Source organism: Rhinolophus sinicus, chromosome 17 (assembly GCF_057876585.1).
Source record: "Rhinolophus sinicus isolate RSI-liver-muscle chromosome 17, RSI-T2T, whole genome shotgun sequence".
NCBI classification, from domain to species: Eukaryota; Metazoa; Chordata; class Mammalia; order Chiroptera; family Rhinolophidae; genus Rhinolophus; species Rhinolophus sinicus.
This window is the reverse complement of record NC_142517.1, coordinates 28897746-28915789: the sequence shown is the minus strand read 5'-3', so window position 1 is coordinate 28915789 and position 18044 is coordinate 28897746. Positions and strand designations below refer to the sequence as shown.

The window sequence follows — 18044 nt, the reverse complement described above, 5'->3', positions numbered from 1 at the left end:
CTACAGCCTCAGAATTTTTCCCAGTTATGAAAAGGACAGATGAGAGTTGGAATAGAATCTCTGAGGGTAGATTATGCAGCTACAGCTACACAGGTTGAAAGGATGCAGGCATAAAAGCCCTTTAGCTATCTGACAATCCTGAACAGAACTGAGAATTTATTAGAGAGTAACAAATTTTCGTTTCTGTTTCATGCGTTGAGGTATCTCCATGCTAGAGATAATGAAAAGATAAATTATAACTGTGGTTCTGCTTTTTCCCCCTTTAACCTAGTTTTCCTTCTCAAATAGATCCAAGTGATGCATTTTACTCTCCCTCCTGGGTCCCCCCCTCCCAATCTCCCCTTTTCTTACTCCTTCTCAAATGGGTAGTTTCTCAGAGGGGTTAGTCAGACTTGGGTAATCATATCAGTTCTTAGAATCACACAGTGCCTTGAGTATGTACCTAATAAATGTTTGTTGGATAAAGAAATTATTCTTTTTTTTCCTTTTTAATGAGACAACATTGTACTAATGTTTCCTCTCACATTCAAGTTGCAAGAGACCTTAGAGATCATCTGGTCCAACCAGTAAACACACACACACATACACACTCGCTCAATATACACTCCCCTTCTACAGCGTCTCTGACATGACCTGTTCAGTCTGCATGCATACCTCTGGTGACGACAAGCTCACTGCTTTATGAAAACACCTACACCATTGAATGACAGCTCCAAAGTATAAAAAGTTGTTCTTATTTTAAACTTGAAAAGTTCTCCATAAAACTTCCACTGATTGCTCAGCGTTGAGATCCCTTGGTGATCACATATCCCAATAGAAATTCCCTTGTCCAAGAGTCAGAAAAATCTGGTTTCCAACTCCACCTTTGCAGCTGACCAGCTAGCTAGCTGACCTTAGGCAAGTTGTTTCTCCTCTCCTGAATGAAATTTCCTCAACTATTCCATGAGAGGTAGGAAAAAGATTATAGTTAAGATCATTGATAAAAATAATGCTTATACCAGACACCTATTACACACCACAGAGACCTACCTAGCTCTGATTCATTAGTTAACACGAATTTGGTAAGGCTAGTTTACCAGTCGAAAATGTACCAATTTGTATGATTATTCCATCCACAGTTCTTTATCTTTCCCACAGAGATATCAGAAAAACTCTTCCTAATCATCAAGTCCAGATACAATGCCTGTATTTCCTTCCTAGTAATCCCAACAAAAGTTAAATATGGGTAAATTTGTATGGCTTGCTCCAAGGCATTGAAGATCGACATTCTTTTCTATCTATTCTCATTAGGCTAAGTCTGCTTTTGACCAGTTCTTAAAAGATAGTGACACCTACTAACTCATGGACAGTCAGAGGACCTGCTTTCTATGCCAACACCATGATCTGCCCCACACAGATTTGCCCATCGGTTCCAATGCACCCCAAATGGAACCCCAGGTGGAGAGCTGCTTCTTTCCTACCATTGTGGTGCACAGAGTCAGAGAGCAAGCAAGAGAACAGTATCCTGGAGAAACGTGCTACCGAGATCACTGCAGAATGTTAAATTCAAAATGTGTTTTCATCAAAACGGGTCTTATTAATGGAGTCTGGTGCTGTATAACGTAGTGTGTCAAGTGCAGAAGTGCAGATGAGATGGTATCAAAGAGCCAAGTAAGATGAGGATGAGGAGCACAGGGTAACTGAGGCAAAATGGAAATGGCTTGAATTCATCCCCATGACTGCTTGCCTGGGTGTGTTGCTTGCATTTTATATGCTCCAGCTTGAGCTGACTTATGGGAGGGAGCCAGACCCATTCAGAGGAACTGGCATTTGAAAGACTAGTTAAAATGAGAAAAGCATGGTATCCAGACTTATTTTTCTTTGGAGAGTATTTCTGGTCTTCCAGCTATCTGGAGATCTTCCTGGGGAAGTCTCGAAGCGCTTTGCAGTTCTCTGAAACAATCTGGATTACTCCAAAGATTCTAGCAATATTTAACATAAATCTCAAATCAATTAGGTCCTATCTACGTAGGCCCAACATGTACTATGAAGTAGGAATGTCCCTTGTAAGTATAACTTGGGATAGGAAAGAAACACTAACAACGAAACATGATAACTGAAGACAAAAATCACTTGATGGAAATCTTTATGTAGATGTATAGATGCAGGGGGATTCTCTAAGAAACTACAGAACTTGCCTCAGGCACCTGAGGTCATCTGAGCCCTGCCCATAATGCTAGAAACACTGAAACAAGCCTAGAATCCACATCAATCGGGGCCCTGCTTCATTGAAATGATCTCAAGAATCCCCACTTCCCCGTAAGAAGCTACCCTTTGGGACCTTCCTGCAGCACATTCCACTTTCAGTCTCTCCTCTGCTGAAACTGGTCCTGTTGGGACTGGAGCTACAAGAGCTGCTTGTGGTAGGAAGCTGTGATGGAGGCCAATGCAACAGAAATGAGTCTGTGAGTACCTTAGAAAAACTCCCAAAACAAATGTATCTTTCTTAGTGCCCAGAAAGGTGGAATCAGCAAGAATAACACTTGCCAATCAGCAACCTCTATGTTCAGCTACCATGCAAAGTAGGGCGGTTTTCACTGAGAAAATATGCCCTTAAATCCTTTACAACCAAAGGTTATAAAGCCTTTGCTACAGTGTGTGGACTACAAAAAAAAAAAAAAAAAAAAAAAGAGAGAGAGTGATAGAAAGAGATCCATGAGCATATTTTTACATTGGCAAGAAAAGCAAAATGTCACTCAACTAAATTTAAGATTGTTCACAAACATCTGCTACCAACAGAATGTTATAGAGAAAAAAGAAAGAAAGAAAGAAAGAAAAAAATGTGAAAGGTTCACAGTCTAAATAGCTCTGGACATTTTTCTATTGTTCAGATGACTTATGCTATTTCAACGATGATTAAAAGGCTATCAAAGCAGAAGCCAAAACATGTTGGTGGTTTGTCATAAGCAATAATTTTTGGTTAAATAAATACATAGACAATCATATCTCCACTACAAAATGTTATGTTAGATTGCTGTTATAAATACATCACTAAAATGTGTGTAAAACAGCAAGAAATATAAAATGTTACACTTCTGACAACATCATAAGTGAATCATGTCTTTGAGAGACAGTGACAGAGATAAAGATTGCTAGAGAATAAATTTCTGAATCAGGTATATTTGCCCCGATTTCAGAACATAAAGCAGATGCATCGCATGACATGAGCTTCACATCCTCTGAATTAGAATGTTACAGGCTACCCAACAAGAATGATTTATCCAAAGTCCACCACCAGCAGGGAAGGGATACAGTTTATCATAAAGAAACAACGTTTTAAAATCACAGAAGTGCACTCAACACTATATGAAAAGCATTATTTATCTGTAAAAATATAAGCATAATTATAAAATTTGGGAAAATGAAACTAAAAGAACTGGTATCACGAATCTACCTTTCACTTTAAAAAACAAACAAACAAACAACACCTGAGTTCTTTTAAATACTGACATCAATTAAAGAAATCTTAGTGGATCTACTAAACAAAGCTGACAAAAATGTATGTCAAGATCTCCTTAATATAAAATTAAGTCACATCCTCCAAAATTTTGCACTTCATACACTGTCAAAATTTACCCCCAAATCAAATGACAAGTTACTGAAGAGTTAAAAGGCAACATTAAATTTGCTTGGAAATAATCTATAATAGAAAGAATTATATGTGAATTAGGGGTTTAGCTGAGTAAATTGCATTTACTACTGATTTTAACATATGAGGAGAGCTATTGAGGGACATAAATTCCATATTGCAATAATATAAAAAGATAGTTGTATTAGACTTTAAAATAAATGGTTCAACATAAATAAATGTTCCAAACCTCACAACTGGCCCGAGAAAACGTAATTATTTGTTAAATTACTTTTTTATGACACTATATTCTCTTAGACAAATTTGAATAGTTAATCAAAATATTTATTAGGGTCATTCTTGATAGCAATTCAAAGTACTGTCTATCATAGTACTACAGAATTACACCTTTTTCAGTTTTAAGGAGAGCGTTAGGCTTCTGAATAAACCATTTTTTAAATTTCTGGTTTGAACAGTTAAATTGGAATACTTTGAAATTAACTAAATATTTCCAGTGATGCCTAAAAGTGCTCCTTCAGTAGCCCATGTCTAATTATTTTATAAAAGCATCTGTCCTTCCCATTTACTATAGGCTTTTTATATATTTTATCAGTAAATTTAAATTTTAATAAGTCATTAAATATTCCCTATGTGTTCCTACATTAGAATACCTAGACATTTGCTCCTTTGGTAACTGAAAGTATGATCTGCAACTAAAAAGTTTAAAACTATCCTTCCAAATGAGCACAAATCAGAAACTACTTTCCAAAGCAAGCCTTCTGTTTACAAAGGGCAACAAACAACCTGTACATTTGGAACTATATAATATGTATATAAAAATGCTATTTCCAAAGTAATTGTTTTGTCCAACTACAATGCAATTACTTTGTGGTGAATTAAAAGAAATAGTCACATTCTCAAAATTCAAAGCACCAAACATTCACATACCAAGTTATGCAATGAGAAAGTGATTTTTCAAATTAATATATTAACACTTCCTAATATATTTTAAATAGCTAATCCTTAATTTAAAATGTAATGAAGGCCATCACTTTTTATAACTTAAATTTAGCCTAGCTCACTTAGAGAGACTTTGGAGTTTCCTTTCTCCATATGTGAAAACATGATACATCTAAAATAGACGACGGTAGTTTGTAAAACTTACACTGTCAGATTGCTTGCCCTGGTCACAGTCCCGCGTCCTCTCAAGCTGTCCAGACCTCTCCATGGTGCTGAAGAGTTACTTTTGCCCATTTGAGCGAAAAGAGTTGTTTATTTGAACTGGCTTTGAAAGAAATCCATAAAAGGCTGCCTGCGTTAGCAAGTAAAGAATTTCTGTAACACGTATTACAAAGGAGATGCTTTGACGTTCAGTTTCCAACCACGATGCCCAGGCAGCTCAAATAAGATTTTGGAGCAGAAATCATCAAGTATTGACAAAAAAGAGAGAGAGCTCTTTGGGAGATGAAGTTTGCTGACTTTTGTCACTGTTCTTCAAACTGAAAACACACACACAGAATACAAGTCTATTCAGAAGACAGAGGATTCCAGAAAAGTTCTTGATCTTATGGCAGGAAACAAGCTCCCATGAGTCCAAAACAGCCAATTCACTTCATTCTATCATTACATCTACTTTTTGATAAAAACAAAAAAATGAAATGAAATAAAGCTCAGAATTCTGCAAGGCACCACACACACTAGGAATGTCTCACGCCAGCCCCAGCTCTGTCTGCTGAAGATTATCACAGCACAAATCAGGCTCGTGTAGCTTTCACAGATTACCTCTTTCTGAGGCTGAAACGTAGAAAGAGCCACATGACATCCAATGATGTCATCTCTAAAGCAGGTCACAGGTGCTGCTGTATGTAGATAAAGTCCTTCGAGTAACTGTTTGGCGTAATGATTTTCTTGAAAATCTACTTGCATTAAATAGTGTGGCCTTCTATTATATACTTAACCCTATCGATACAATGAAGAGAAAATCAATGTACTGCTCACATGTGAAGCAGAGTCTCTGTCTCAAACTTAAGATCAGCTTCTGGTGCTGCTTTAGAAAAGGAATAATTATAATTAACTCATGGTGAACATAATGAAGACGAGATTTCCCCTTATGGAGCTGTTACAGGAGCTAGAGGAAATGTAGAGACATAGAACCTACTTCTAAAACATCTGTGAGAATTTTTAGTAAGTTAAAAAATATATATTCTTTGAAAAATCAATCAATCCATGAAGATTGCAAAACAAAATAAAGGCAACTGTCTTCAACTCCTAACAATATTTTATTTAATGGAATTTTTTAAGTGTTTTATAGACATAAAAGAATCTTACTAACACGATCTCTGAAAAAAATTGAGTATGTTTTCAAATGTTGGTAGGAAACTTTCTTTAACTCATTATTTTTAGATGTTTCCAGCTCTGAATAAAGTAACAATTAAAATTTTAACTATAATGTAACTAATCTGTACATATAACTGGTAACAAATAGCATTTTAAAGAAGGCACTAAGGAGAAATGCCCATTTTCATTCTATATAACATATTTCTTTTATCCTTCTCAACTATGTATCATACATCATAATTTAGGATTTTCAGTCATAGCTGACACTCTTGTCAGCTAATAGTTAACTTATCTAATCCCCTTTCATGCCAATTAAATAATCCTCACAAAGTAAAGAATAACTTGAAACTAATCTAATCAGTGCTCATTGAATGTAGCCCTTTTTTAATAAAAACTGAAATGGATCAAATAATAGAACCCTTCCTTGAAGAGCATAGTACTCTAATATTTTTGAGAAAGAATCATAAGTCGAAAGAAGAGAAAACAGAATTTCAACACAATCAGTGCTACTGGACAAATTCTGTTAAAACAATGGTGATTGTTTGGGTATTAGATCATGAAAAATTGGCTTCAGTCCATCCTAAATGTATATGAATGCAATGCTAAAACATCAAAATGAAAATTGGAAAATATATTGATCACCCGGATGTTCTGGTCATGGAAGTTTCCTAAATAAAACTGATCTTTTTTTTTTTTTTTCCAATTTCTATAACTCAGTTTTTCTACACTTTAATGATAATAAGGATTACCTAGGGCATTTTAAAAATGCAGAACCCCAGGCCTCTTTCCAGATAATTCTGATTCAATAGATCCACTGTGGTTCTGGAATCAGTATTTTTTTTTAAGTTCCAAAAATAATTCTTATTTGGAAAACACTGAATATTAACATATTACAATGTATACAATCATATAAAAATCAAAATAAGTAAAAAATGTTTATGATATTTGTCATGATAAAAGGCCAGTTGTTGCTACATGAAGCACGTAATAGGGGGACTCCCTTCTTCCCAGCTCCTTCAATTTTCATGAGAAAGCGCTTTCCTAAATACTCCCGGTTTCTGATTTCCATCCTTTAATCCTCCCCACGAAGGTGGAAGAAGTTACCCTGATTGGAGGATTAGGCAAAGAAACTGGGTAGCCCAGGATCATTCTACCTCGATTTTTCTATGGGACTCACCTCTCTGCACAAGGTTTGTGGGTAAGGATGGCAGTTTCCAGCGCTTCCTGTGGTTGGTAGGTTTCCCTAAATCCAAAGTTCAGTAGCTGGAAGCCAAGTGGTGTCACCAGTAAGAGTTATACCCTCAAATCCAGCTTTGACAACAACATCCCTCTGCCTAAACTTCTTGCCTTTGAAAATAAGTTCCTAAATCAGAGGAGGGAAAGAAGTTATTTATTGACTCCCTAAAACCCCATCTTCCAACACTGTTATATTGTGGACTAGACTTGGTCTTTTTATTTAAACCCTGTAACCAGTTAATGGAACAAGTTTTCAAAATGCACTGTTCAACTCAAACTCATTTTATTATTGAACCACTTAGAAACACAAGCTCTTGGAATTTTTCTTCAACAGCTACTAGCTCTAGAATATTTCCCAAAGTGTTCCATGGATCAATGGTTCAATAAAATGTGACTCTTAATGGGTTTCATGACCAAAGAAATTTGAAAAACATGAAACAGTAACACCCCTCCGGCAAATTGAAATGTGTATTAGCTTAAAAGGCTCAAGAAGTCCTGAAGTAAAGAAGTTGGTTGATGTCCCCCTTCCCCCAATCACCACCTATCAATATCCTGTGAGACTAATATTTTAACTACCACATTCTGGGAAATTCTGCTCTAGAAGATGTTTCAGCAGTGAGATTTTTGTTAATACCTAACCTTCTATAAAACTAATTAGTGAAATGTTATTGTGTATCTTTTGTAAGTTATTAGTGCATTTGTTACAAGAATTTCCAACCATAACTGAGGAATTGTGTAAATTCTGCAAGGGCAGAAGTTGTGTGCATTTGGATGGTCATTGTATCTCTAGTGCTTGGCAAAGGCTCGGCACACAGTAGGCACTCAGACACTTGTTGGATGAGTGAACGAAAGATATAGACCTAATCCAGGGTTGTGAATAAACACCTCCCACCTAAGACGTCTTATTTAAAAAAGAAAGTCCAAAACAACCTTAGGCCAATGAGTTTTCCAGAAAAAGGAAATATGATAGTAGACTTCCCTTCAGTTCTACCACATCCAATTTCTCCCTGGACCTTAAAGCATCTTTCATATTCATCTAATGAGTGAAATGCTGATTTGTAATAATGAAACTGGATTTTGTAACAGAGGGTGCACTCTGGATCTAAATGAAGGATTCGATACTTTGTCTCCTCTAAGCTGTAGAATAAACACAGGAGTTATGTGAGGACAAATGCTGAGACTGGACTTGAGATAAACTGCATAGAGAATAAGTTCTGTCTCAGTTCTCTTTATCAAAAGTGAGGCACTTAATGCCTAGGTTTTTGCATCTAAACTCGTAGGTTAATAATGTTGAGTCCGCTAAGGAGGATTTATTATATTACTGTGGATGAATGAGTCAGTTATCAAATAGCAAATTGTCAATTTTGTGTATTATTCTGAACCCAGGAAACGTTCAATGTTAGCAATCCTTTTTTTTTTTTTAATCCTCAAACCAAAACAACATGCTCATTTTTAAACCTATCAAGGAAAATGTCCTCCAATCATTAAGTTAAAAGGATAACTTGGGAAAAGGAATCTGTACTATCATCCATATTCAAAGACATGAAAATGAGAATGTTTGTGACATAAAGACATTATTATACAAAAACATATTCATTCAAATTGTAATATATGATTATATGTTATGTGACATAATTTTTAAAACTTTTGAAAAGAAAACATTTGTTCTGTAAGACCCTGGTTTGAAGAAAACAGAAATATATCTACGTCTATGTAAATATCTAGAAGTCTTCTCTTTTTGCATATGATTCTGTACTACTTCTCTGAACCGAAATTTAAGACAGACAGACAAAGAATTTGCGCTATTTGGGGGTCTGAGAGTTTGGATGCTGAACCATTAGAATGCATGGGACCTAAATTTATAACAATAGCTGAGCATCACACTACATCTTGTCTCTGACCTGGAAAACCGAGGCTATTAAATTATTAAGTAGCACGAGGCTTACCTTCTCTATAATTTTATGGCTCTCAAGAATGTATTGGAAGGGGTTCCAGGAAATCCTGTTTTAGAGTCTGAGTTCCCCGTCTCCAAAAAAAAACACGTGCAACTTTGTAAGAAGACTTTCTCCCTTTAGTCACTAGATTTTTTCCTGATGTATTCAAAGCCTGGAGGTTGTAAATCTCACAAAGGGCAATCAAACTTGAAGGTAATGCTGTTTGAATGTAGGTGCACAAGCCACGTTTGGCAGACAGGAGCAGTACTGGTTTTTGGTAGTACACGCGCGAAGGTTTGGTCTGGACCCCCTTGCTGGGTACCCATCTACTCTTGCTAAAAGCCAGGACCACTCAAGCAACCACATGAATACGAAAGCTCCGCAGCCTTCTCCCCAGGACAACCAAGGTAACGGGGTCTTCAGCTGGCCCAGACCACTGCTCTCGAACCTGCTCAGAACTGTAATTCTTCCAGACCAGGAGTGACGCCGGCCTAGAATGGCTCTGCTGCTACTGGAATGGTGCTTTCTGCACTGACTTGCCTGAGAGGTGAGGCCAAGTAACTCTGTTCTCCTCAGTGTGCTACAGATGCTCCCATTTCTTTTTCCTCAGGTCTGAAGGGAGGAGAATGAACTAGGCTCACTTTTACTATGTATGTGGGTGTGGTCTCTCAGAAGAGGCCTACTCATTTAGAGGAAAAAGGACCTAGTTTTACCTTTGGATCTTGAAAATTAGTTTCAAAAGGAGCAACACTAAAATAAATGTTGAATGTATTATTTCTGTGATGGACAGCTTCAATCTGACTACACACACACATACACACACACACACACATTCTGAATATACATTACATGAATAGATGCTATAATAGGACACAATTTGATTCTCATGAATTCATTTGGTGAATCAGAAATAGGCCCTGTGCACCTCTCTCCCCCACCCCCAGGTCCCCAATGGGAATCAAGTTAAAAGTTCCACCTCTGCTCTTCACTAGTTTTCCACAATATTTTGAACATGTGGAGTGTTTTCAAGAGCAGATTTAGAATAGACTAACATATTGAGAAGCTTCAGGGTCGCAGGCTCGATGCTGTGTTTTACATATGTCCTGCCATTTAATCTTCACAGAGATACTAATCCATCTCTGAGGTGGGTGTTATTTCCAGTTTGCAGAGAGAGAGTGACTTCTCAAATATTATGTCTTAGACTCAGAAAACTAGTAGCAGAGATGCTATGTTAGGTTAGATAATCATACCAAGCCAGGGTCTTATTCTGTGAGCCACACTGCTCTCTACAGACCAAACCATTATAATATGGGGAACCAAATGGGACTGAGAATGTCTCCAAACGATTCAAAGATTTTTCTGGATTTATCCACAGGAGTATGCTAGTGATTTGTGAAAAGTTTATCAATCTTGTTTAGAATGTACCACTCTATAATTTCTTTCTATGATATCCTATGAGACAAATTACAGGTTTCTCAGAACTAGGGACTAAAAGAATAAATATTTGGTCATATGCAATTGATTAATAAAAAATATGCAAAGCATTTTTCACTGTTGTCCTCCATGCAATAACTAATATTTTTACAGTTAAAAAAGTTATTCCTTTTTCTCACTTTGATACTTTGATACCCATAAGCTCCATTTCCTAATAACAGCTGCTATTCAAAATTGCTACTTCTAAAACAAATTTTTCTGTTACCATATGATACATGGTGGTATAAGGGTATTTAATATGCAAATTGCTAACATAACTTAATATTATCTTCCCTCCTATTGCTCTTTAATTTGGCATTAAGCAGCTGAGGTTTGAGGTTTTAATCAGAGAGCACTGAATTAGGCAATTTATAAAATCAAGTGAGGATTCCCTTTTCAATTATTTCGTTCACTGTTTATAACTATTAAATTGTAAAACAGTCTTAGAAGCCCATGCCCTGACTGTCTCTCGCACTGCTTGGCCATGTCTAACTGCAGCCTTATTCTCAAGTGGCAGAGTGTGGTAGACTAGTGAAGCATGCGGGCTCCAGCTGGAGGTATAACCCAGAGCAAGCTAGTTCTGTCTGTGAGTCTCATTTTCATCATCTGTAAAACGAAGATAATAATGGGACCTCCTTCAAATGGTCATTGAGAGGATTAAATACAATAATCCATGGGAAGCATTAACAAAGTAGTTAGTTGGCACTTAGCAAGTGCTCAGCTCTTACCAAGATGACAAATTTCAGAGCTCGTACTGAAACATGACTGTTGTTATATATTTTAGAGCAGAAATATTCTGAAAATGACCTTAACCTTTCTGCTTAGCCCAGACAATCAGAGCAGAAGCTTGCAAAAGCATCCCTCTCAGCTCAGCACAGGGACTCACGCAAAACAGCTTGCTGGCTTTCCACGCAGCGTGTGCTCGGGGCAGAGGACTAGTATGGGGTTACTATAGGCATGGGGGTGGGCAGAGCAGCTGGCAAGGCCCAGGGGTTAGGCAAGGCCAGACTGGCTGTGTAGTAGAGGGAAGGCCAGGACCCAAGATAAGGCAGGTAAATTATGAGATTCCAGAAGACAGACAATGGTTTAGGCAGCAACTGGAACAGATCAAGCCCAGAGAGAGGGGGTTGAGATTCAAAAGGCTGGAAGGAATCTACTGTGTTTCCCCAAAAATAACACCTAGCCAGACAATCAGCTCTAATGTGTCTTTTGGAGCAAAAATTAATATAAGGGGCTGGCCCGGTGGCGCAGGCGGTTGGAGCTCCATGCTCCTAACTCCGCAGGCTACCGGTTTGATTTTCACGTGGGCCAGTGGGCTCTCAACCACAAGGTTGCCAGTTCAACTCCTCAAGTCCCGCAAGGGATGGTGGGCAGCGCCCCCTGCAACTAAGATTGAACACGGCACCTTGAGCGGAGCTGCCGCTGAGCTCCCAGATGGTTCAGTTGGTTGGAGCGTGTCCTCTCAACCACAAGGTTGCCGGTTCAACTCCTGCAAGGGATGGTGGGCTGCGCCCCCTGCAACTAGCAACTGGACCTGGAGCTGAGCTGTGCCCTCCACAACTAAGACTGAAAGGACAACAACTTGAAGCTGAACAGCACCCTCCACAACTAAGATTGAAAGGACAACAACTTGACTTGGGAAACAGGCCAGGAAGTACACACTGTTCCCCAATAAAGTCCTGTTCCCCTTCCCCAATAAAATCTTTTAAAAAAAATTAATATAAGACCCAGTCTTATTTTACTATAATATAAGACCGGGTATAGTATAATATAATATAATATAATATAATATAATATAATATAATATAATATAATATAATATAATATAATACAGGTCTTATGTTAATTTTTGCTCCAAAAAACGCATTCGAGCTGATTGTCCAGCTAGGTCTTATTTTCAGGGAAATACAGTAGTAGGAGTCAGGGGTCCAGAGAATCCCCCCGGGAGACACCTCATTGAGAGCATCTGACAGACTGAAAGCTTTTAACCCTGAAGTTCCAAATGGAATCGCTGGCTGTTAAAGGAAGCTCATCTCTTTATCACAGGCATAGCCAAGGTGGACCAGGTGTCATTCCTATTCCCTCCATAAACTTGAGGCCTACTCATCAGAGGGAGCCCTGTGAGTCTGGCAGACTGGTCAACGGGGAGCAGAGTCACTTTCCTTTCCTGGGGCTACAACCACCAAACCGGGTAAAAATGAGCCTTCCTGAGGGAGGCCCCAGCCAAGTAATGATTGTGGGAGATAAAACCATTTTAGCCAGTTATATCCGCCCCAGACAACTAAGCATAAAGTTTCTAAAAAATTATGACTTGCATATTTTACCTGCCTGACCAACTAGAGACTTGGAAATGTCCCAACATCATACATTTTCATATTTTAGTTTGTACATTTAGTGTCACACCACTGCCATCAATACCACAGTTGTTATAATATAATCAATAGCCTCTATTAGAATTCTGGGTAGGGTCTGCTTACTTTCTGAAGCTAATTCCAATAGTGATTTTTGAAAATCTGTTTGATTGCCACTATTTACAGGCAAGCAGGAGTCAGCCTGACTTCCACACACCGAAGAGAATCATCCTTGTCCCATGAGCTCAGCGCTAAGGCAGGACACGATATGGTGGGGGTGCAGGACGCCCCTCACCATTCAGTCTGACACACCTACGGGAAACCGAATCGCTGGCGGTTTTTGAGGGAGGAAATCCTCTACTAAGAAACATCAGGAGGCTAGGCTAAATCAAATAAGGTAAGACTGTTAGTGAAACTGCAAAGATACAAATAAACGTGACCCATGAGGGGGAAGAACATACATGTGCGCACAAAACACCTGAGGTGCTAGAATCAAAGTGGTGTGGCAGCATAAACATGAAGCAAAGAGATCATTCCAGAATTTCAATAAAACCAAAAGGTTAACCCCCCTACAGCAACACTACCACCGTTAAATATCACTGGACTCAGGAACAGTTTACATTGTTCCCAGATGGGGCTGTGAGAAAGTGCAAAGGCGGGAAACCCAAACCTTTCACTCGAAGGCAGAGTGATTTCTGATAGTCAGTGTCCGTCACTCAACTAGAACCTTCAAAGTCTTTCAATTTGAATTGACATTCATAGACAAGGCGCCCCAAACACTCAATTGTCACACTATTATTCACTTGCAAATTATGAGTTAAATACAAATGAGACTAAACTCAGCCATTTTCCAATGTGGTTCATGAGCGCCCCCCAGTGATAGTAAGGCCAGTTACGAAAACTCATTCCCCCCAAAACCGTGAAGGTGCAGATTCACTAAGTATTCAATTTCCTCTGTCAGCTAAAAATAGATCTTCTGCCATTGTTATTTGCACAGCTGTAAACTCAACTTATTGCTCTCTCTTTAGAATCCATGACTAGAGAAAACCACTTATTAAAGAACATACAGTTCAATCATTTGAAAACATTTCAAAATAACCTTTGCTCGATCCCAATGTGAATACATTATTTTGGCTGTTGGGAAGCCTTGTTACAAATAAACAAACAGGATTATAAAATAGTCAAGGAAGATTTTTTAAAATAATATCCTCGTACAGTTACTCCATTTCTCTTGCTAACTTCTTTCCGTACTCCAGTGACTCTCATAAATGATCACAATGGCTAAATCCACAAAACTCTGCATTACAATTGCCTGAGCATTTATTTCCTGCCACACTTGGCATTTTATTTTTTTTAAAATAAGGCCCTTCAGCCAGCCTTTCATTCTGTACCCTTGTACCCGTGTTCTTAAACTGCTATCCCCTGGGACAACTGTGTCCTGTAGTCAGGGTCTAGTTCTGTTTTAAGTTTTCTTACTGGTTGCCCACATTGAAAAATCCAGATTTCTGGCATCTTCAGAAGAAAGAAAATGACTTTTGACAATGTCTGTCCTGCATCCCCACATGGCCACACACTTCCAGGAGCCTCCCGGGGCTGCCACAAGTCGGCCCACATCAGTCACATGGATTACTTCACTGGCCCCCATAGGCATTTGAGTTGCACCCCGATCCTTTCAATACTTCCTGGAAATGTTCTCTTTATAATCTTTATAACCAAGTAAATCTTGATCCTATTAGCACCACAAAATGCTACCCGAGATGCAGACTAAAAAGAACATGCTGTTATAAAGAACAGAAGATATACTCAGTAACAGAGGAACGCAAACACACAAGTGAGAGTTTAGGCTAATGTCAAATGCAGCTGATTTCCTCAGATTTGATAAAGTTCACTTTCTGTTTACGAACCCTGTCTTTGTTTAGAGATAACAAGCCCTCACCTTGGGTTCACATGCAGCAAAGAAGCGATGTAGACACTCTTCTCACAACCCACCTGCTCACATCCCAAGATTGTGCTGCTGGAGCCAAGGCCCGGTGACCAGGTGACGGCCCGTCACACCATGAGAAGGAAACATGGCACTTACCGGTGTGCTGCTGTCCGAGAAGGTGTTCATGCTGACGGAGCTGCTCAGCTTGTCGGAGGACACGGAGGGCGGGGACGGGCTCCTCTTCTCCAGCGGGTCCTGCCGCTGCAGGTACTCACGCCACGCTCGCTGAATGCTACAAAAATAAATGAATAAATCAAAATAAAAAATCAGCACATGCACTGTCACTTCCCCGTCACAGCCCACAGACTCAGAAAAGTACTCTGAAGAAACTGGCTTTGGAGTCAGGGAAACTGTAACAGAGAATGTGACACGAGAAATCAGAAGACCTGGACTTGTCTGTTTTACTGGTTTGACTTTCACAGACTAAGCTCACTCAGTCTACAAGTATCAACTTCATCAGAAAAAGTCATCAGTCAAAGTGAAATTAGTTTGCACATGTAAATGTACTTTGATTTATGGGACACAAACTTTCAATTTCTCATCCTGTATTTCAAATGAGAATAATATGTGTGTGTGTGTATGTATATATAAAATAATAAAGTGACAGACATATCATTTACTCATTCAATACAGCATGGCTGAGGGATTATTCTGTGCCAGGGTCAGCTGCGTCTGGACAGACAGAGCAGTGAGGCTCTAGGGGGCGCCATTCGCGTAGGCCTCAAGGTGAAGGGCACCCACAATGTTATCCAGTATAGTCTGCATGGCCCAACACAGGCAAGAGACCTGTGGGCATGAATTTTACATACTGTGGAAGGAAACAGGGAACGTTCAATAAAAAAAGAAATGGACCGAGAAGACAAAATATCTGAAAGTGTTATGCACTGCGTGGAAAATTAAACCAACACACGACTGTTTGAGATTTCACCCAAGGAAGTTTTCTATTTCTTGTGATTCATATCTAAAAAACACCTCATCTTCTGCACTGGTAACAGAAACCTCTTCTTTGCAAAAGCTAAGTGATTTTTTTGGACTTTCTTCTAATGTTTGAGATTAACATCAAGGTTTTAACAAGCGATCAGTGAACGCAATCTATCCTATCCTGGGATTTAGCCAGACATGAAGACCCATTGTCAGGAGCAAGCCTTTTAAAATAATCGCACTAATTCTTCACTATCTTTTCTAGACTCCTAGAAGCATTTGAGCTAAAATTCTTCCACATACAACTAAAGTTACTAAAGTTGTTTTTGTGTAAATAAACTGATTTATTTTCATTTGGCTAGAATGGTTAGAAGACCATCAATTTTCAACAGTCAGGAGATATAAAAACACAAAAAATGCTACCACATTACTTAATGTATACGTGGTCCCTAATTCATGAAGTCTCTGTGAGTTATAATACTCAAGGAAAACTCCAACAGCTGCAGTAAAACAGTATCTTGGGATCAGAGGCCAATTTTCCTGAAACGATGAAACTTAAGCTTCAGTGGCCTTGACTCAGAGATCAGAAGCTTCTTCCAAGACCCTGAGAGGGGCTCTTCATGGTTTGTATAAAATTGCAAAAGTAGATATGCTTTAGGTGTTTTTTTTTAAGAGCCCTCCAAATTGTATATACACTTCAGGTCGTATTAAAGCAAGATCTGACCCTAGTTTTGGGTTATATGTGGTCACTCTTTTGTTATGCAATGTTTGCTGAAAATGCATCCTTATTTATTTTTCTTTGGTTTAAATATTTTTTTGCATATCAGAAATGCATTTTTATTTTTATTTGAAAACAACTTAAATTTTTGGATAAATGATTTTAGTATATAAATTTGATTTTGTTTTTATATAGAATGTAAAGATTTCCCTCACTGATCTTCCATGTGAAGGGTATTGCATGCCTAAAGGGAGATTCTTTCTGTACGCAAGTGTGTATCTTACATGTCAGGTGCTGGAAACCGACGGTGTAGGTTCCTACACTGAAATTCGGTCAATGACAGCACATAGTAAAAAGGAGATAAGAGAAATATTCTAGTTAATCAGATTCAAGAAGCAAACATGACACAAAAACTGTGCAGATAAAACCGAGTCAGTAACTTTAGTTAGGACACTGCAATCTCAAAGAAGGTCCCATAAGATGACATGCCTGAGTCTGGGAGGCCCACTGTTTCTTCTGGGACCCATTTTACTAAGAAGTATAGACCTGTTGGAAGCTGTGAGTGATTTTTCACATCATCTGAAGCACTTGAAGGGCTGGGTGTCTCCCAGGACCCCGCTGACAAGCTCTGCCACTGGAGGGCACCTAAAGTCTGTAAAACTTCCCATCAAGGGCTTAAAAACATGTGACATTTTAAAAATGATTTAAAAAGATTTCTCTCTCGCTCTCTCACCTTGATTATTCATAAATTATAGAAAGAAAATATAGTAGCCACTTAAGATACTACATTTTAGCTTATTGAACACCAGGGGGCAGTGTGACACCTTTACAGAACCAAACAAACAATGCTGGTCAAAACTGAGGTGACGTCTGCACAGGTGAATTTGCACTTAAGCGTCCTCTTTCCCCCTCCTAGTTCTGTGGAATCTGCAAAGTGACATATTAGTTTTCCCTAAGTCAGAGATTAAGAAGTCAATATTTTTTCTTCAAGTGGATGGATATCCTTGTGACAATATTAATTACCTTTAAAATGTGTATTAAAATGACCCATATTTCACTCACTTCCTTAACAAAAAACTATTTTGATTTTTGAGTATTTACCTTACTAATCTTGTTCACATGTGTAGAAACAACTTTACTTAGTTGAAAACATATTACACTATATTTTATTCTTTTAAAAAAACTTAATACGATATACATATTTCCACTGTTTTACTTGTCCTTCATAATTACAGTTTTAACAACTGCGTGGCAGACTGGACAATGTCTTCAAACTTGCATCAGAGGTTAAAAATGACAAGCTAGTCATGTCATATAAGACTATTACCATAAATTGCTATGTTTTTTAAATGGTGGAGCTGTTATTATTCTCTGCATCATAAAAAAATGTTTACATCACACTCTATTTCTCTCCTCTGAACACACTGACATTACCTTCGTAGATTAAATTGTTCTAATATTAGCTCTCTGAATACCATCTCCA

The 18044-nt window shown here is 38.3% G+C and overlaps 1 protein-coding gene across 3 annotated transcripts in view; it reads right to left on the bottom strand.

Annotated features, from left to right (window-relative positions):
- The window catches only part of SCHIP1 (schwannomin interacting protein 1), a 670730-nt gene that overhangs the window by 489381 nt on the left and 163305 nt on the right, over positions 1-18044 (bottom strand). For 2 of the 3 annotated variants that reach the window (XM_019731976.3, XM_074327035.2), the window contains exon 4: positions 15019-15154. In XM_019731976.3, the coding sequence (XP_019587535.3) occupies positions 15019-15154 (136 nt within the window). Of the gene's footprint in view, positions 1-4772; positions 5354-15018; positions 15155-18044 lie in introns of those variants that run through there. The other variant, XM_019731977.3, reaches the window with a different exon arrangement.